This window comes from Schistocerca americana, chromosome 7 (assembly GCF_021461395.2).
Source record: "Schistocerca americana isolate TAMUIC-IGC-003095 chromosome 7, iqSchAmer2.1, whole genome shotgun sequence".
In the NCBI taxonomy this organism is placed as follows: Eukaryota; Metazoa; Arthropoda; class Insecta; order Orthoptera; family Acrididae; genus Schistocerca; species Schistocerca americana.
This window is the reverse complement of record NC_060125.1, coordinates 227679345-227700443: the sequence shown is the minus strand read 5'-3', so window position 1 is coordinate 227700443 and position 21099 is coordinate 227679345. Positions and strand designations below refer to the sequence as shown.

The 21099-nt window shown below is 39.8% G+C and overlaps 1 protein-coding gene across 1 annotated transcript in view; it reads left to right on the top strand.

The window, feature by feature from the left end:
- The window catches only part of LOC124621879 (von Willebrand factor A domain-containing protein 8), a 264064-nt gene that overhangs the window by 75167 nt on the left and 167798 nt on the right, over window positions 1–21099 (top strand). Inside the window, exons 11-12 of the mRNA XM_047147344.1 lie at window positions 10867–11042; window positions 16970–17079. Coding sequence (XP_047003300.1) covers window positions 10867–11042; window positions 16970–17079 — 286 coding nt within the window. The remainder of the gene's footprint in view (window positions 1–10866; window positions 11043–16969; window positions 17080–21099) is intronic.

Here is a 21099-nt window from a genome sequence, read left to right as displayed (position 1 = left end):
ACTAATCGTAAATTACGTTCAGCTTTTTCCCCCACCTGTGTTCAAAGTGTATGTGTGTGTGTGTGTGTGTGTGTGTGTGTGTGTGTGTGTGTGTGATATTTGAACATAGGTGGGGAAAAAAGCTATATATATATGTATGCATTGAAACATGCAGTGTTCAGTAAATAGTAAATGGAGAAGCAACTTATGACTATATTTTTCAGCCTGCTCTGAGATGTGGTAGTTTTGCAATTAGGAATTGGTCCTGTCAATAAGTTCTGTATTCATACTGTAATTCATGACAACAAATGGCTTTTGTATGACACCATTCTTTGAAGTTATTCCTCAAATGCGTCATTATGGAATGTGCTGCCCATGATGACATCTTCCGTGTCCTTCCATTACACTGTCAACTGCTTGTTTCTGTATGCCATTGCATTGTATTAACATCATCAGTATTCTTACTTGTTAGTTTATCAACTAAATCTGCACTTGTGTATGTGTTATCAATGGAAATACTGTAACATTTTCCAAGAAAATTATGAGCAAGCTCCAAACCATTTGAGAAACTATTTTCTCGTCAGTATAAAGACTGCCATAATTTATGTCCTCTCAAGTATTAACAATAAGAACTGAAAATCTGCTACGTTTTGGAGGCATAAAGTGCTCCAACCAAAATGTCCTTTCCAGAGCAGTTGATGTTTTTCGATAGTAATGTACTGTGTGACGTATGTCTTTATGTGCACCTCAGATGTTCCATAATCAGTTCTAATTGGAATAGTTTTGTGCTCACAGTACCATGGGATGTTTTATGATACAAAGTGGAGCATTTCAACAAAAGATGAAACCGCTTTTCATTCACTAGTTTCTAAAGAATGGTGTATGCCATCCATGAAAAGTACTGTTTGTGTCTGCCTTGTGCAGAATTCCCTGAAGAATAAATAGTCCAGTCACTGTCTTCACTTGATCATCTGTGTGTCTTGCCAGCAGTGGACCATTTACCTTGCTGCTGAATTTGGAGTAGGAGCTATAATTTATTGGGTCAGCTGTCTGTTGCTGAAAGAATCTTTTTACAAAAGACTGAAAGGTGCACCTTTATGCCATTCTTACCAGTTAGATTAGATTAGATTAGATTTACTTTCATTCCAATTGATCCGTAGTGAGGAGGTCCTCCAGGATGTGGAACATGTCAGAAAAACAACAATACATGACAAATATTTAAACTAAAACAAATAAGCTAATGTACCATTCCACAGGTCCCAAGTGGAGTGATCGTCATTTTTTAATGAACACTAAGAGTCATTTTACAAATACTATTGCACTGAATTTAAAATAAAAAAGTTTTATATTTATTTATAAGGTAAGAAACATGTAATACAACTACTGTAATACTTATTTACAATGAACACATTACTGCACTGAAATGGTGCAGAAGTTAGATTATACTTACACACACACACACACACACACACACACACACACACACACAAATTTTCAGTGAACACATTACTGCACTGAAATTGTGCAGAAGTTATGTTGTACTTATATACAAATCAGTTGGTTTTCCTCAGAAATTCATCAATGGAGTAGAAGGAGTTGGCCACCAATAAATCCTTTAGGCTTCTCTTAAACTGAATTTCATTGGTTGTTAAGCTTTTTATGGCTGCTGGCAAGTTATTGAAAATGTGTGTTCCTGAATAATGCACACCTTTTTGTACAAGACTAAGTGACTTTAAATCCTTGTGAAGATTATTCTTATTTCTAGTATTGATTCCATGAATTGAGCTGTTGGTTTGAAAAAGTGATATATTTTTAATGACAAATTTCATTAAGGAATAAATATATTGGGAAGCTGTAGTTAGTATCCCTAGTTCCCTAAACAGGCTTCTGCAGGATGTTCTTGAGTTCACACCACATATAATTCTTACTGCACGTTTTTGTGCCCGGAAAACTTTAGCTTGGCTTGATGAATTACCCCAGAAAATAATCCCATATGACATTATGGAATGAAAGTAAGCATAGTATGCCAGCTTTTTCATTTTTATATCCCCTATGTCTGACAAAATTCGCATTGCAAACAGAGATTTGTTAAGACGCTTCAGCAGTTCTGTGGTGTGCTCCTCCCAGTTGAATTTATTATCAAGCTGTAATCCCAAGAATTTAACACCGTCCACTTCTTCTATCTTCTTGTCATCATATGTTAGACAAATACTCTTGGGACACCCCTTACAAGTTCTGAACTGCATGTAGTGTGTTTTTTCAAAGTTTAGTGACAAAGAATTGGCTAGGAACCAGTGATTAATGTCTACAAATATTTTATTGGCTGATCTTTCTAAGACTACACTTGATTTGCTATTTATTGCAACGTTTGTATCATCAGCAAACAAAACAAACTTGGCATCTGGTAATGTTACTGATGAAAGGTCATTGATATACACAAGAAAAAGTATGGGCCCCAAAATGGAACCTTGTGGGACCCCACATGTAATTAGTTCCCAGTTGGATGATGCCTGATAGCTTGATACATGTCTCTTTCCTAATAACACCCTTTGTTTCCTGCCAGAGATATAAGATTTGAACCATTTTGCAGCATTTCCTGTTACACTATAATATTCTAGTTTACTTAAAAGGATATTGTGATTTACACAGTCAAAATATACCAGTTGCCTGCAATTTTTTGTCTAATGAATTAAGTACATTTTCACTGTAAGTGTAGATAGCCTTCTCAATATCAGAACCTTTTAGAAATCCAAACTGTGACTTTGACAGTATGTTATTTGAGATAAGATGGTTATAAAGACGACTGTACATTACTTTTTCGAAAATTTTTGAGAATGCTGGCAACAGTGAAATTGGACGGAAATTTGATGCTATTTCTTTATCTCCCTTCTTAAACAGTGGCTTAACTTCAGCATATTTCAGCCATTCGGGAAATATTCCACTGATAAACGATTGGTTACACAGATAGCTTAATATGTTACTTAGCTCAGAATCACATTCTTTAATTAACTTTGTTGATATTTCATCATACCCACTAGATGTTTTTGATTTTAAAGATTTTATGATGGACATTATTTCTGTTGGGGTAGTGAGGGTCAAATTCATATTATGGAAGTTACTTGAAATGTCTGGTCTGAGGTAATCCATAGCAGCATCTACCGAACCTGACAACCCCATCTTTTCAGTAACAGTTATAAAATGTTTGTTAAAAAGTTCTGCAACACTATACACATCTGTCACCAATGCATCATTTACTCTTAATGCTATTTGTTCCTCTTCATGTCTGGTTCTACCGGTCTCCTCCTTCACTATATCCCATATTGTCTTTATTTTGTTATCTGATATGACTATCTTTTCCTTGTAGTATATTTGCTTTGACATCCGTATTACAGTCTTTAATATTTTGCAGTATTTCTTATAATGTGCTATAGCATCAACATTGGAAATGTTTCGGATTGACAGATACAGTTTTCTTTTTGTTTTACAAGATACCCCTATTCCTCGAGTGATCCATGGCTTCTTTGTAGACTTTGCTCTAACCTTGGTAAGTTTTGGGGGAAAGCAGTGTTCAAATAAGGTAAGCACTTTATTAGCAAAAATGTTATATTTTTCATTCATGCCATGAGCACTGTAAACATCAGTCCAGTGAATGTCTCTGAGGAGTGTCCTAAAATAATCAATTTTTGGCTTACTGATTACCCTCTTGAGCTCAGATTTAACAGATTTTATATCCTGTTCAGTATTAACATTTAACAGAAGGAACTGCATGTCATGGTCTGAGAGGCCATTGACTATTGGTTTTGTAATATAATTTTGTTCATTTGACTTTTCTATAAAGATATTATCAATGGCTGTTTGTGAGCAAGTGGTTATCCTAGTGGGGAACTTTACTGTGGGAATTAAGTTGAATGATAGTGTTACTAACTCAAATAGGTTCTTATTGGGAGAGTCTTTAAGGAAATCTACATTGAAATCACCAGCAACCACTATTTCTTTGTTTTTGGTTGTTAAATGGGCCAGTACAGCTTCAAGGTGGTTTACAAACAGATTAAAGTTACCTGCAGGTGCTCGATATACACTTAATATTATGAAAGATTTTTTGTGAAAATCTAATTCTGTTGCACATGCTTCCATATGCTGTTCTAGGCAAAATTTATGAATGTCTATGTTCTTAAATTTATGACAGTTCCTGATGAATGTGGCAACTCCTCCTTTCTCCATTTCTGATCTACAATAGTGAGATGCTAACCTAAACCCTGTAACACTTAAAAGTTCTATACCAGTGGTCACATGATGTTCAGAGAGGCAGATTATGTCAGCTGGGTTTGAAGACTCTAATTCATCTATGCAGATAGTTAATTCATTAATTTTATTTCTCAGTCCTCGAATATTTTGATGCAATAAAGATAGCTGACATTTCACATTGACTGACTTAAAATTGGATGGAGTTAAAATATCTGCTGACAGTTGAAAATTCTTAACCAATGGCTGTTTATGTTGATGTAATAAGCTGGAATTATGTTTTTTGATTTCTTTCTCAAACTGAAGGTTTGTCTCAGTTCTAACCTCTCTTAAAATTTGTTTTCTTTCTGTCCTCCCTACCCTAAAAAAGGGTCTTTTCTGAATCCTATAACCACTGGTATTTTACCACTCATGACAGTGCCTCCCCCCTTTAACTTTCCTGCTATTTCCCCAGCCAATTTACCCTTCCCCTTCCTGTTGAGGTGAAGGCCATGCCTAGTATAATCCCACCTACTGACAGAATCAACATGAACCACACCAATGTGTGACCCCGCACCCGACATGAGCAGCCGTTCCAGCTCCAAATTAACTCTCTTGACAGAAGAGTTCAAATGAGGTCGGTCATGGCGCCCAAGAACAGATACAAACTCAACACTGGTATGCCTCGATGCTGATGCAATCTTCGCCAGGTCACACTCTATGCTGTACCCAGGATCTCTGTCAATACTGTTACCTGCCCCACCCACTATAACCACGGTGTCTTCCTTAGTGAAATCTTTGCAAAGTGATCCTAAATCCTCTGTCACCTGCTCCAGACCAGCACTAGGTTTAAAAAAATTGGTGACCTGGTATTCTGATCCTAGTTCATCCTGCAAGAGTTGGCCAACACCTCTTCCATGGGAACTACCTAACAACAACACTTTCTTTCTCTTTACTGATTTCCCTACATTCTTACTTTTCAATTTGCTGCTGAAAGTTTGTTGTGCCCTGTCTACACCTGTAACTGCTTGAGGCTCACCAGCTTCTAACTGAAGCAACAGGTCAAATCTATTTTCCACATTCACCATAAAGCTGTCAGACAAAGTTCTAGGCCTGTTCCTCCTGTTGCCTGTTGCCACTTCCCACCTCTCTTTACCCTTCTCCCTCCTTAACCTGTCAAGATCTCCCCTGGCCTTGTCTAACTCAGCCTGAAGGGCAGCAATTTTCCCCTCCTGTTCCAGTATCTTCCTATCTCTACTACAAATCCTACAAAACCACTGATGAGTCTCATTTATTTCCCCTATTCCCACGCCACTACAGTCACCCACATGGAAAAAACTACAGCACCCATCACACCAAAGCCCCGACCTAACAATTCTACGGCAAGTCAAGCACTTTTCACTCATGATAAACGTAATAATTTATTAAGAATAAGTCAGTTAAATTACAGATAAACACGAAAATATGGTTACACAAATTTGGCCTATACGCAACTGTGTGTAAACAAAAACAAAAGTGCAAAGTTTCTGAAACAACAAGTTAAACTTTACGCTACTTTCCGGAAATGCTAGTTAAATAATGAAGAGGTACGCTAAGTTAAATTGCTGGAGAGAGCAAGGAACAACTAAACGAAATTCTATAGATTTGCTGCAGCAGAACGTAAACAGAAAATACGACTGTACGGTCTTTTCGCGTTTTCTGCTATATTAGTTGGCTGGTGAGCTGAACTAGCATGCATGAAAGCATATTGTAGCATCTGTTGTAGTGCTGTTTTGTCATCATATTATTCAGTACCCTTATCACTTTCATTTTCCTCACCATCTGTCTCTTGCCATCTCTCATGGCTTTCAACAAAGACAGCATCACTTGCTAAAAGCACCCATTCTATTTCTGAATTTGACACTGACTTCTTTCTGCCAAAGTATCATCCACTAGCTACTCATAGCAAGAAGAAAACAGTGAGAAAATCATATTTTTTGGCTGTCACTAGACATTTAAATTGGAGTTCAGTCTAGTTGAGTGGGTGTTTTGACTGATGGGAGAGTCTTCATAGATCATGAATATGACATTTCGTAATGATATGGAATGTTTCAGTTTAACATAAGTTTTTTTTTACAGTTACTACTTGATATCTAAAAGTTCATCTGTTGAGTAAAATGAGTTGTCATTCAGAAATTCTTTTAATTTGTTTTTAAATGTTGGTTGGCTATCTGTCAGACTATTAATGCTATTTGGCGAATGACCAAAGATTTTTGTAGCAGCATAATTCATCCCTTTCTGTGCCAAAGTCGGTGAAGATAATCCTTTCTTCTAGTGTTGTAGCTGTGCAAGTCACTATTATTTTTGAATTAAGGTGGATCATTAATAACAAATTTCATATGTGAATACTGCATTTACTCGAATGTAAGCCGCACTTTTTTTCCGGTTTTTGTAATCCAAAAACCCGCCTGCAGCTTAGAATCGAGTGCAAAGTAAGCGGAGGTTCTGAAAAATGTTGGTAGGTGCCGCCACAACTAACTTCTGCCGTCAAATTATGTAGTGCTACACAGGCATGCTTTGCAGGCACAAAGATAAATACTGGCGACAAAACCTCTGCATCAGTAAAAAAAAAAAAAAACAAACGAAACTACTAGAGTGAGACAACAGCAAAAGCGGAATAATATACATATAATGTCATGTTTATATTCGTATTATTCTTATGCCTAATAGTGATACAGTCAGAAATGAAGCACGGCAATTGACAAGATTTTTAAATCTAAGATGACTAATTTCTGTGCAGAATGTAATGTACTACAGAGGTGTCTGCAAACATTTTCAAACGGAGAAAACTTTTCGCTAAACTCTCGTTCAGAACATCTTCTATCATACGCAGTCTATTATCTGGTTCTTGTTGATCATTATCAAAGAAAGCAGCAGTGTAAGTAACAACAATTAGCAGTCTTTTGCCATTGTTTCGCTAATGAGATGATTCCTCTCTCTCTTTTTTTTTTAATTATAAGCGGCGGTAGTGTGCACAAAAGCAAGCCATGCCACGAGCGGTGATAGGTCATGAACACTCGTCATCAGAATGCGATGAACAATGCATGACACAGTACAGTAATGCATTTTCAGCTTAGAGTGAAGTAAACACCTATAACAAAGTGAACGGCACTTATCAGGTCAAAGAAAAATAAGGAATCAATTCAAACCAGACGAAGCACGTGAAAAAGTAATGGTACCGGTATAAATACGGACAGAGCACCTGACGCATAGCAATGGCTACATGGTAAAGCTTAACTGCTAAGCATAAGACTTGAACCAAACTACGGTAGCTGTATCGTCATTCATTCAACCTAAATTGTGTCTCATGTTACAATGGACCAACTTTGTTTTGATTTGGAGGTGCAGCCTAAAACTTTTCTCTCCCCTTGAATTTCGAGTCTCAAATTTCAGGTGCGGCTTAGATTCAGGAAAATTTTTTTTCCTTGATTTCGAGTCTCATTTTTCAGGTGCGGCTTAGATTTGAGTAAATACGGTATATCTATTGCGAAGGTACTGTGAAGATCCTGAGTTCCTTAAATACATGTCTGCAAGGTGATCGTGGATGGGCTGCAGCTACTAATCTGATTACACAGTTTTATGCAATGAATACTTTTTCTCGTAATGATGAATTATCCCAAAATATGATGCCATATTAAAGCAGTGAATGAAAATAGGCCTGGTAGGCTAACTTACTGATATGTTTATCGCCAAAATTTGCAATAACCCTAATAACATATGTAGCCGAATCATTTCAGCAGATCATTAATGTGTTTCTTCCAGTTCAATTTCTCATCAGTGCACACACCCAGAAATTTTGAATATTCTGCCTTAGCAACAGACCTCTGTTCAAAGTCTATATTTATCAATGGTGTTGTGCCATTTATTGTACAGAATTGTATATACTGTGTTTTCTCAAAATGCAGTGAGAGTCCATTTGAAGAGAACCTATAATAATTTTCTGAAAGACATTATTTACAGTTTCCTCAGCTGATTCTTGTTTGTTGGGTGTGATTACTATTTTGAATCATCAGCAAAAAGAACTAACTTTGCACCTTCATGAATATAGAATGGCAAGTCATTAACATATATCAAGAGCAATAAGGGACCCAAGACTGAACCCTATGCGACACAATTCTTGAAACCTCCCCAATTAGAGGACTCTGCTGATTTCTGCAGAGTATCTGAACTGTTAATTTCAAACTTCTGCATCTTCCAGTTAAATATGAATGAGACCATTTGCACATTGTCACACTCATACTGCAATACTTAAACTTATCTAGAAGAATTTCAGGATTCACATAGTCAAAAGCCTACTAGGCACACAAAAGAATACTCCTGGAGTGATTTACCTTTGTCTGTGCATTTGTCCCTATTGGTGTACTGATAATTTTGTTTTAAGCAATAAGTGTACACTGCCTTAGCAAATGTCACGAGATAGTGGGGCACAAATGGCGCAGATGTGTTGTATGTGCACCACACGCCACCTGTGCCAACTGCTGTTGTGTAGGAGACCTTCTGAGAAGGTTGTGCAAGTGATATGTGTAACATGCATTGTCACTGTGAACTGATGCCGTTTGAACAGGGTATGGTGATTGATGCCCGAGGAATGGCAATTTCGATTTCAGCAGTGGTGCAAGGATTTGACTTCATCCATTAAACTGTGTTCAGGGTGTAAAGTGAATGGTTGAATGAGGGTGTCACAGTCTACAACACATGAAGTACTGGCCGTGCAGCACCCTCGATGACCATGACCAACGACATCTGAGATGGATCGTCAATAGTGACAGAAGGGCAACAGTGGAACAATCACAGCTCAATTCAACATAGTATGTGCTAGACATGTTTCCCAGCAGACAGTCCATAAGAACATGGGTTTCTTCGGGTATAGCACTGCACAGTAGTGCAACTGTTAACCCAAAGTAAATGAGCGCAACTGCTTGCATTGGTCACCAATCACCAGGGATGGACCCTGGAACAATGACGTAACATGATACGATTGGATGAATCATGTCAACTGCACTATACCAAAGGGAGACACCGTATGTGAGAGCAGACCGCATGAATTGATGGATCCTGCCTGCCAAGAAGATGTGGTCCACAACAGTGGTGTCTCTGTTATGGTCTGGAGTGCATTTTCCTGGGTATAGAATGGTCCCCCTAGTTGCTCTGGAAGGGACTTTGAATGGTCTGAGGTATTTGAGCTGATTGGGGACCATCTCTGCTCATTTTTGACCTTCCAACAGCCTGCTGGTTCTTCATTGTTTCAAAATGATAACACGTCACCATATCACTCGCACGTCAGACTGAGATGACCACACTGAAGCCCAAATTTGAACCCCATCAAGCATATCTGGGATGTCATGGAACACAGGCTCAACACCATAGATCCTGCACCCATTAACAGACCAGAGTTGATTGCTGCTCTGCAAACAATTTGGTGTCAGCTGCTTCCAGAGGAGTACCAGGAGCTTATAGATGTACTTCCACAGCACCACTGCAGTGCACACAGCCATAGGAGGCCCCATGTGGAATTAGGTGCCTATCCCATGACATTTGCTTAGTCAGTGTACAGTGTATTACATGTAATATGAAGTTCTTTTCCCAATTCATATCATGCTTTCTCTGTCAAATCCCTCCTGCAGTAACCTGGGAGCTTGTAGCTGTTTTCCACTTCCCTTACAAAGCTAATGTTCACTACCTGCTCATGCCTCTTCGGGTGAAAGCAAGGCAGAGCTGTGTTTGAGGACACAACACAGCAGAGATCGCCTGGCAATGTGAACACCGAGTGACTTGTAACAGGTTGGTAAGACATTGCAAGTGATTTACTGGTGAGTCCCTGTACAGTCACGCCATCTGTGGAACCCTACACAGGAAGAGATCATCATTTGACTGTGTACCAACTCACATCATCAGTGAATCTTATTCGTGTTATTTCGTGTACAGGGGCCTTAGTTTTATAACTATAATTCAAAGAATGGAAAATCCAGGATGGAATAATGACAATATCATGGAAAGAATGGGCTGCTACTCACCATACAGAGAAGACGATGAGTTGCAGACAGGAACATAGGCCTTCTTCTAAGCTAGAATGTGTGATGACCACTGTCTCTGGCCACTGAGGCCAGACTGAGATAGTGGTCATACATGTGTGAGTTGTGCTTGTGTGAATATGTGTGTTTTCTGCTTTAGAAGAAGTCCTTTCAACTGCTATCTCAAATGTATAGCAATCTATTCATTGTGCCTTTCTGCAATTCAACAACTTCTTTATATAGTGAGTAGCAACATATCCTTTTCATAATATTGTAGTTCAAAGAACTTTATTGACAGCAATGACTGACATACTGAAAGAATTAATCTGTAAATAACTCTGGTTTTGAAAGTTCCTGACAGATTGAAATTGTATGCCAGACAGAGACTCAAACTCAAGACCTTTGCATTTTGAGGGCAAATGCTTTGCCAACTGAGACACCCAAGCATGACTCATGACCCATCCTCATAGAAATGCTGCCACTCTGGTTTTGATATATATTTTTAGCTTGCAACATTAAGTGTTCTGTCGTTTAAGTAATTTCAGGCTGTTGAGGATTTATTTTGTAAAATATTAAAAATGTTTCAAAGTTTGTAGCCAAATTTTTTTTGCAACAGGTTGGTGCATGATAGAGAACTGACACTCCATGATGGGCAGAGACTGGTGCGACATGATCGGTATGATGAATACAAGAAGAGGTATGGACTAACAGATAGAGATCTTCAGGAATCTGGTGTCTTGCGGATACATCCTGCATTCCGCATTGTCGGTCTTGCTGAGCCTCCTGCTGTTGGTGAGCCAAAAGCTTCCTTCTCTTTGTGGTACTAATACTATTGTTACCAGAGTATCTGTGATGCTATCTCTGTGAGCAGATTAAAAGTAATTTTAATGTGTAGGATTTTATATTTATTGAAACTGCTGGCTTGTTTCTATTAACATGAGCAGGGATGTAATCAGTTAGGTTCTCAAAATTTTTTCTATAACAGATTGCAACTTGTCTTACCTCTCTGCTCACTTAAAAGTATTCTATGTTCATCTTATCTTTATTGTATGGAATTGGATGGGGTCTGGAGCTGTCTGGTGAATTTTATAAGCCAACACTGGGCACCTGATGATGGTAGCATGCTACTGAAACATTTCATGCCAAACTAAACACTGAAACAGACTAAACATTGAAACAGACTGCTTTTTCTGTCAGTGGATCTCTTTTTCTCCTTTTCTCTTTTCATTCATGATTTTCTATGTATCACACTATGCGACTGACTCACCCCTTAATGTGATGGCAGTTTATTTTATATGCAGAATATTCCTCTCTCTTACGTGTGAGGGAATTGTACATCACTAGAAAACTTTTTTATTAATTTTAAAGAATGAAAACTCCATTTAGCTACAACAACAATGTAGGAAAAGGTAGATTGCTACTTACTGTAAAGAAGACTCCTTAAGTTGCAGACAGCAGAGTTAAAAGACACTTAAATAAAGTTATCAGCCACTGCCTTCATCAGTAAAAGAGAAACACATATCATTCATAAACACAAGCCAGCAACTCGTGCACGCATTGCTACCAACTCCAGCAGCTTGGACCGGAGCAACTATCTCATGGGATACAAGCAGCAGTCTGGAGGGAGCAGGGAAGGAAAAGGGGTAGTAGGGTATGGGTGGCTGGATAGATGAATGCTGTATGGTGAATTGTGCAGGGGCTAGAATGCCAGTAGGTGTAGCATCAGGAGGTAGTGGGGCTGGCAGTTAGTGGAAAAGGAGTGGAATGGGCAAAGATGGATGGGTGCAGTGGCAGGGGTGGCAAACAAAGAGGGTGGGGGATCAGAATGAGGAGAAGATGAGAGGACAGTGGGGGTTGAAACTGCTGGGTGGAGGGTATGGGGACAGTAAGTAACAGTAGGTTGAGACCGGGTAATTGTGGAGAATGTGTTGTAAAAATAACTCCCACCTGCACAGGTCAGAAAAGCTGGTGGTGGAGGAGAGGATGCAGATGGCTCGGGTAGTGAAGCAGCCATTAAGCATGTTATGTTCAGCTGCATGTTATGCCACAGGGTGATCTACTGATGGAGTAGGATAAACCCGTGACAGGTCTGGAATAGGAAGTGCTGGATGGGTGGATTTGGGCAGGTCATGCACCTGACTCTTCCACAGGGATATGATCCTTGTGGCAAGGGGTTGTGATTGGGAATGGCATAGGGATGCACTAGGGTATTGTGGAGGTTGGGTAACTTTGTGACAGAACACCATTTCAGGAGGGGTGGGAAGGATCTCATGTAGGATGTCCCTCATTTTGGGCATGATGATAGGTAACCAATGTCCTGGTGAAGGATGTGGTACATTGTTCCAGTCTGGGGTGGTAGTGGGTGACGAAGGCAGCACTCCTTTGTGGCTGGTTCTTGGCGGTTGTGGGAGGATTGGGGGTGTGAGGGGAAACGGCACAGGAGATTTGTTCGTATACTAGGTCGGGTGGATAGTAGGTGTCTGAGAAGGCCTTGTTGAGACTGTTGTCATACTGAGAGGGATAGCTCTTGTCACTGCAGATACGCCATTTGCAGGTGGCCAGGCTGTGTGGTAGAGATTTTTTGGTGTGGAAGAGATGACATCTGTCGCAATGCACATAATGTTGGTGATAGTAGATTTACCATGTGTAGAAGAATGAAACTGGAATTTCCATATAGATGATGCTAGCCATCATTGTAGGGCCCATGAGAACATGTCTGCAGTGCCATCTGCTTTCTGTAACTGTTGACAATGAATGCCAACACACAGTAAGCCAAATTCCATACATCAGTATCTGTTTCAAATCCATAAACATGTTGAATTTTGTGCCTGCAAACTACGATTTGCGGACAGAATTGGTTTTCTGTTATCATTTGATGAAAACTGGTGCAGAATTGCATTGATTGCTTGTTGAAGCATTCGGCGAACAGGTTCTTGGGAAAACGCAGTGTTTCAAGTGGTTCAAAAAATTGAAAAGTGGTGATTTTGATATGAGAAACAATGAGTGTGGGAAACCACCAAAAAAATTCAGAGACAATGAATTGCACGCCTTATTGGATAAAGATGGTACTCAAACTCAACAGGAACTTGCGGAACAATTGAATGTGACACAGAAAGCCATTTCTCTTCGGTTAAAAGCTATGGGAAAGGTGCAGAAGGTGGGGAAATGGGTTCTGCATGAACTTGGTGAAAGACAGCAAGGAAATCGAAAGACCACTTGTGAAATGCTGCTTGCCAGATACCAAAGAAAGTCGTTTCTCCATCGAATAGTGATGGGTGATGAAATATGGATATATTTTGAGAAACCTAAGTGTCGTAAATCATGGGCGAATCAAGGCAGACCATCAACATCCATTGCCAGACCAAATCACTTTGGAAAGAAGTTTGTGTTCGATGGGATCAGAAGAGAGTCATCTATTATGAGCTGCTAAAATCTGGTGAAACTGTTAACACTGATCGCTACCAACTGCAGATGATCGATTTAAATTGAGCATTACATGGAAAATAACTGTAATATGGAAAAAGGCAATACAAAGTCATATTTCTCCATGATAATGCCCCATCACACACAGCAAAATGGGTCAGGGAAACTGTCAAGGCGTTCAGTTCGGAAATACTAGGGCATGCGGCTTATTCTCCAGACTTGGCTCCATCCGATTATCATCTGTTTGCATCTATGGGACACACTTTCACTAAGCAATACTTCAATTTGTATGAAAATGTACGAAAATAGTTCGCTGACAGGTTTGCTTCAAAAGAAGAACTGTTAATTTTTTTTTGCTTAGCATTCATAGGTGGCCAGAGTGGTGGGAGAAATGTATAAATAGCAATGGAGATTATTTTGAATAAAATATTGTTTACCAGTTGCAAACAACAGACATGTAATTGTTGCAACAAAATTCTGGCTTCATACTTTTACACCTGCTATTGTGGACAAAGGTGAGATGGAGCCATCAAGAGGAGGTGGTCAATGTCTATGAAGGTGGCATGCTGTGTTGAGGACCAAATGAAGTGGATGGTAGAGAAAGTGTTTTGGTTGTGAGGAAATAATGATAGGTTGTCTTCGCTCTGGGTACATATCATGAAGATATCATATGAACCTAAACCAAACTAGGGGTTTGGCATTTTGGGAGTCTAGGAACGGCTCCTGTAGATGGCCCATAAAAAGGCTGGCATAGGAAGGTGCTTGCAGGTGCCCATGGCTGTGCTGCAGGTTTGTTTGTATATCTTTTCTTCAAAGGAGAGTCCAATCCCCTATGCTACCCTGCACATCCACTTTATTCTTGCTCCCCAAAATCCACAAACCCAACACTCCTGGACGCCCTGTTGTGGCTGGTTATTGTGCCCCCACTGGAAGAATTTTGGCCCTCATTGACTAACACCTCCCTTAATCTAGCCTTCCACATCAAGGACACCAACCACTTCCTTCTCAAACTCTCCACCATCCACATCCTGGAATGCTACTTGTCACTGTTGATGCCACCTTCTTATACACCAGCTGCCCACGGTCTTACTGCTATTGAACATTGCCTTTCCCAATGTACTTCAGACTCCAAACCCACAACCTCATTCCTCATACACCTTACTAACTTTATCCCAACCTACAATTATTTCTCCTTTGAAGGGAATGTATACAAAAAAAAAGAAAAAGAAAAAAAGAAGAAGAAGAAGAAGAAATCCATGGCACAGCCATGGCCACTTGCATGGTACCCTCCTATGCCAATCTGTTTATGAGCCATCTAGAGGAGACCTTCCTAGCCTTCCAAAATGCCAAACCCCTAGTTTGGTTCATGTTCATTGATGATATCTTCACGATCTGGACTCAGGGCCAAGACACCCTATCATTGTTTCTTCACAACCTCAGTACTTTCTCTTCCATCTACTTCACCTGGTCCTTCTTAACCCAGTACGTCACCTTCCTAGACATTGACCTTCTCCTCTCTGATGGCTTCATCCTCACCTCTGTCCACATTAAACCCACCAATCGTGAACAGTATCTGCATTTCAACAGCTGCCATCCTTTTCACACCAAAAAATCTCTCCCATACAGCCTGGCCACCTGGGATGGCGTATGTGCAGCGATAAAAACTCCCTTGCTCAGTATGCTGATGGTCTCTCTAAGGCCTTCATGGACAGGCACTATCCCTCAGACCTAGACCACAAACAGATCTCTCCCAATCCTCCTACCACACGCAAGAACCAGCCGCAAAGGAGTATCCTCTTGTCCCACAGTACCACCCCAGACTGGAACAACTGAACCCATCCTTTGCCATGGCTTTGATTACCTATCATCACGCCCTGAAATGAGAGACATCCTACTCGAGATCCTTCCCATCTCTCCTAAAGTGGTGTTCCTCTCCCCCCCCCCCCCCCCCCTCCCCTCCAACCCCCAACCTCCACAACATCCTAGTCCATCCCTGTGCCACTCCCAACCCCAATGCTTTGCTACAATGATCATATCCCTGTGGAAGACCCAATGCAAGATCTGCCCAAATCCATTCACCCAGCACCCCAGCACTTCCTGTTCCAGTCCTTTCACAGGTTGATCCTATCCCATCCGGGGCCAAGCTGCCTGTGCAATGTCATTTAGCAGCTCTGGTGGAAACATTGCACAGCTTTTTATATCCACCAGGATGAACGACCACCGCCAAACTGTGGCCAAGAGCAAAGTAGATCACCCTGTGACACAACATGCAGTTGAACATAACATGCTTCATTTCAGTGGCTGCTTCACTACCCGAGCCATCTGGTTCCTTCCCTCCACCACCAGCTTTTCTGACTTTGCAGATGGGAGTTATCCTTACAACACATTCACTGCCATAATTATACCAGCCGCAACCTACTGTAACATATTATCCCCGTATCCTCCACCCAACAGTTTCCACCCCCTCTGTCCTCTCATCTCCTCCCCTTTCTCATCTCCCATCCTCTTTGTTCGCCGCCCTCTGCCAATGCTCTAACCTACACTACTTCTTTTTTACTCCAGTTTTCCCCAAATTCCTGCCCCACAACCTCCTGACGCTGCACCTGTTAGCGTTCTAGTTCCTGCACACTTCGCCAGATAACATTCATCTCTGTGCCCACCCATTCACTACTATTCCTTTCCTTCCCCGCCCTCTCCAGATTGCTGCTTGCATCCCACGTGACAGTTGTATTCTAGTCTGAGCTGCCAGAGTTGGCGGCCATGTGTACATGAATGTGCTTTTGCTTGTGAGTATGACTGGTATGTGTTTCTCTTTCACTGATGAAGGTTGTGGCTGAAAGCTTTATGTAAGTGTCTTCTGATTGTGCTGTATGCAACAGAATGTGTCTTCTTTATTGTAAGTAGCAATCTATCTTTTCTTACATTGTTTGTACTAGTTTTAATTTATTTATTTCAGCCTGAACTTCTATATCCATTAAACACATAGCTACTGGTCTGTCAGATTCATTAGTTAGAACACTGAATTTATGTTTGGCATGGTTTAGTTTAGATACCTATTTGACTATCAAAAATGATGTTATGGTCTCCCATTTCAGGGAGATGCTCAGATGGCTACTGAAGAAAATTTAGTAGTTGATTTCTACTTTGTCCATCTGAGCTGGATCTCCATATCTAATGATCTTAATGTTGATAACAGTTAACTCTGGTTGTCTGTCCTTTCTGTCAAATCCCTTGTCTGAATTAGATGGAATTTCCTTTTGTGCCACTGTGATGGGTAAAAATTTGTGTGTTTGCAGGTTCACAAGGTCGAAATCAGTGGCTGTCGAGTGAGTTATTAAGTTTGTTTCTGTTTCACGAAATGCGACCCCTCTCATTGGAGGAAGAACTACAGATCATATCACATCTGGTAAGTATATTTACGTGGTAATGAATTGTATTAAGTACTTCTTTATGGAAACAGAAACATTGCAGGAGGTTGTTTGAGAATTTGTTATTTCTATCAAAAGTTTGCAGAATTTCTTGTAGTATGTAATCACTCATCCATTTGATGGATAAGTGCAACATATTCTGGAAGTTCCAGCACTTGCATTATGAATGTAGTTATCTTTATTGTGTTTAAATAATTTTCAAGCATATGATATACGCCAATTTGAATTATCAATGGGTGTATCTTTTCAATTCATTTCTGCAATGGGATTTAAGATAGCTGTCATATCCATTACTTATTTGTGGATGTCTGAATTAGAGTGACACCCATTCTAGTTGTATTTTGAGACCAAAAAGTAATCAGCTGGCAGTAGGCTTCAGACATATCATTTGTTCAGGGAAACTCATTGACGAAATCATCGTGGGTTATCAACAAGTATCAGCAGTAACCCAAGAAAATTTCATTTGTGAAATTCAAGGAGAGAGCCTGCAATCACATCATGTTACTCACTTATTTACCAAGTTACTGTGATCATTACCATGCTGTGTAATAAGCACTTGTCACTGGAAAGGATTTCATTATTATAATCATTAGTGCCTCTCTCAATTTTAACCCCTATATTTTCATTGTGCCCTTGCCATTTTTGATATTTACTGGAATTCTCAGTGAAATTTATAGCTTTTAAAGTATCAGTCAGTTGTTTTTTGTTATAAATTGGGAAAAAATGTGTGTGAAAGTTGTGATCCCTATATTGCATATTAATATGTGAGCAGTACCCATAATACTACTTCTACCTTGAAAATAGTATTCTCATTGGTTGTTGTATCTGCATTTTAACTGGTAATCAGGCTTTTTTGTGAAACTCATACCATGTGTCAGAGGACCACTATCCTGCACAATATTAACACCTTCTCTCCAGTTCATTTCACTTTTCTCTCTTCGACTCTATGTGCTGTCATTTTTCGTGTCTTTTTTCCTCTGCCACTCTGACAGGTCCATAAGAGCTCCTGTTCATTATAAGCTGACCAAGAGACAACAATACATGTACTGGGACAGCTGCTACTCCTTCCACTCCAGATGATCTCGTTGCAGGGGGTTGACGCATCTGCCATCCCTCTGCCAATATACTGATAATTTGCCAAGGCACTACCACAAATACTTGGTCCAGCTTCACTTACTAACCAGGCGCAGATTAGTATACCCTCATTATGCAGAAAGTAATCTCGTTTAGGCTATAAAATAAAATACTGGAACAGCAAAAATACCGCAAAAATTGTACACCTATACCTTTGCATTTTTCGTCTTCTCATGGTATTACAACCTGCGCAGGTCTTAGCTTGTATTTTTCTTCTTCTCATGGTGTTAAACCCTGCACAGGTCTTAGCCTCTTCAAGTTTTCTCCATTCTGCCCTCTTCAGCACAGCTCTTTATCATCCTCTGACTCTGAGAGATTTTATACCTTCTTCCTTGTCATTTATCCACTCCTTCCGAGTTCTTCCCCTCTGTCTTCTTCAAGCTGGCCTATATTCATAAGTATTTTTAGTTGTTCTTCCAGTATCAACCCTAAGGACATGTCCAAGCCAATTTGTTCTCCTCCTTTTTAATGTTTTTATAATGTCAGCTCCATGTACAAGATGATCCAGCTCACTGTTCGTTCTAGACTTCCAGAAACCATTGTTATCCTGAACAGCCCTACATATCTTACACAGAACCCTGCATTCAAACAACCTAAGCTGCTGTACATCAGTACTCATTAATGTCCACATTTCACATTTGTAGATTACAACTGGCCTGATCACGACTGTATAAATTTGCGGTTTCATTTGTCTGTTTAATAACCTAGCGACACGAGAAAGCATCTTTTACCACTTAGGGTGCACAGTTTCATTTCAGTTGACATGGAATTAGACATATTAATTTTACATACCAGTTATTCAATGTTCGGCACATGTTCCAAACTGAGACTTGTTGCTGATAGTTTATCCAAGTTATTATTTTCCTTCTTGGTGGAATGCATGTACTTAGTCCTCATTTCATTAAGAGCAAGGCCTCTAGGTAGTGTGCCTTCTTTCAGCTCACCTATTGTTCTCTCTGGTGAAACTCTTCTCTTCTAATAAGTTCTGTGTCATCGGCATATCTGGGTTCACTTTGTGCCTATGTAACCAGGTATTCAAAGCTTTTGAATTCCTGCTTCAAGAGCTAGCTTAAAAAGCATAGAGTGGACATCCCCTTGTCTGACTCCTTTATTAATATCTGATTTGTTGTTGAACTATTAGGCTGAAATCCACACTGATACTCTCCCAGTATCCCTTCTGCATATGGAACTAGCCTTTTGTAGATAATACTGGAGAGAATCTTTTAGGTTACATACAGCAGGGTAATTCCTAGGTAATTTAAACAACAATCTCTGTGTCCTATCTTATGGATTGCTTGGATTACACCTAAGGTCCACTCTTCCAGAATTCTGTCCTGATTCCATATCAATTTGATAAGTTTGTGGATTCACTTATGGAGACCAATTCCCCTATTTTTCAAGTGTTCTGCAGTTATTCCATCAGTTTACCTTCTGTACTTCCTGTAATATAGGTTGTTCTATCTCTGGATCTGCTGTGGAATAGAGTGGCTGCTCGTTCTTGGTAGGTTTGCCCTACAGAATTCCATTGATGTATTCTGTTCATCTGTCCAGAACATCTTGTTTGTCTGTCAGTAAATTTCCCTCTTTGTCCGTACATACTGTTATTATTTGTCTATATTCTTGACTGCCCTCTTTAATTCTCTTATAAAATTTTCTGCTCTCATTCCTTTGGTGCTCTTCCATCTTCTCTAACTTTCTCCTTACGGCTTCCTTTTTTTCCTTCTACATACCCTTGCTGCCTGTATTCTCTTTCTATTATATGATGCCTGGTTTTATCTTATATTTCACTCTGAGCACTTCAGTCTTGCTTCCTTTTTCTGTTCCACTGCATGTCTAGATGTGTCATCATTTTTAAGTCTCCTTGTTTCCCTCATTATTTCATGTACTGTTGTCAGAATAATTTTTTAAAAATTTTTTGAAAACGTTGTCAGCGATCTTATATTAATATAACTGCTCAATTCAGCGGCATGGATCGGTGTAGCCTGCTCCACAGAAGTGGAAGTCCACCTGCTGTTCTGGAGTCTGAAGATGATCCTTAAGGTTTGAAGCTGGTCACTCCTATTAAAAGACATTTGCGATCAAGACTGTTCTTTTAATTATCATAATTTTTTAAATTGAGTTCCATTCTTTGTCTGTATAGTCTTCACCATCTTTTGTTTGTAACTCCTGTCACAATCTCTTCTGATACCCTTAAATGGTAGACCCATTTTTCAGTTGTTCTGTATTTGATTCTTTACTCTGGTACTATTTCCTTTGTCTGTCATAGCAAATTTTTGCTCAATTTGGCTACTACTAGACAATGGCCAGAATTGGAATTAGATCCTTGGAAAGTGTGCATATTTTCCATGTCGGGTGCCCACCTCTTCGATAGCAATTTATAGTCTATTTGGTTTGCTTCAGTTTATTTGCACTATTTTCTAGGTCCCTTTGTAGATATTTTTCTTAGGGAAACAGTTACTTACTGCCTTCAACTTGTTCACAGAAGCAAACTTGACAACCCTCATACTGTTATGAATAGTTTTATCACACAGACTTTCCTAGCCAGACATGCTTCTGAAAGCCTCTTCTTCGCCCAGTTTGGTTTTATAATTGGCAGGCACTGTTATGGAGCTATATCTAGGTATTGTACCACAAACCTCATGTAGCTGACTCTGCTGTTGGTGCATGTACATTCACGAAGGTCACATAGTGGAATTTGTCTTTGATACACAGAGTAAATATTCTGTCATTAAATGGAGTGAAAGCAATAACAGATCTATGCATATCCCTGGAGGCTCAACTTGTCTTTTGTCCTTTCCTGACTAACATAGGGAGAATTTGTGCTTATGAATCTTACCGCTTCCATTCAGCCTGATGTCCTACAG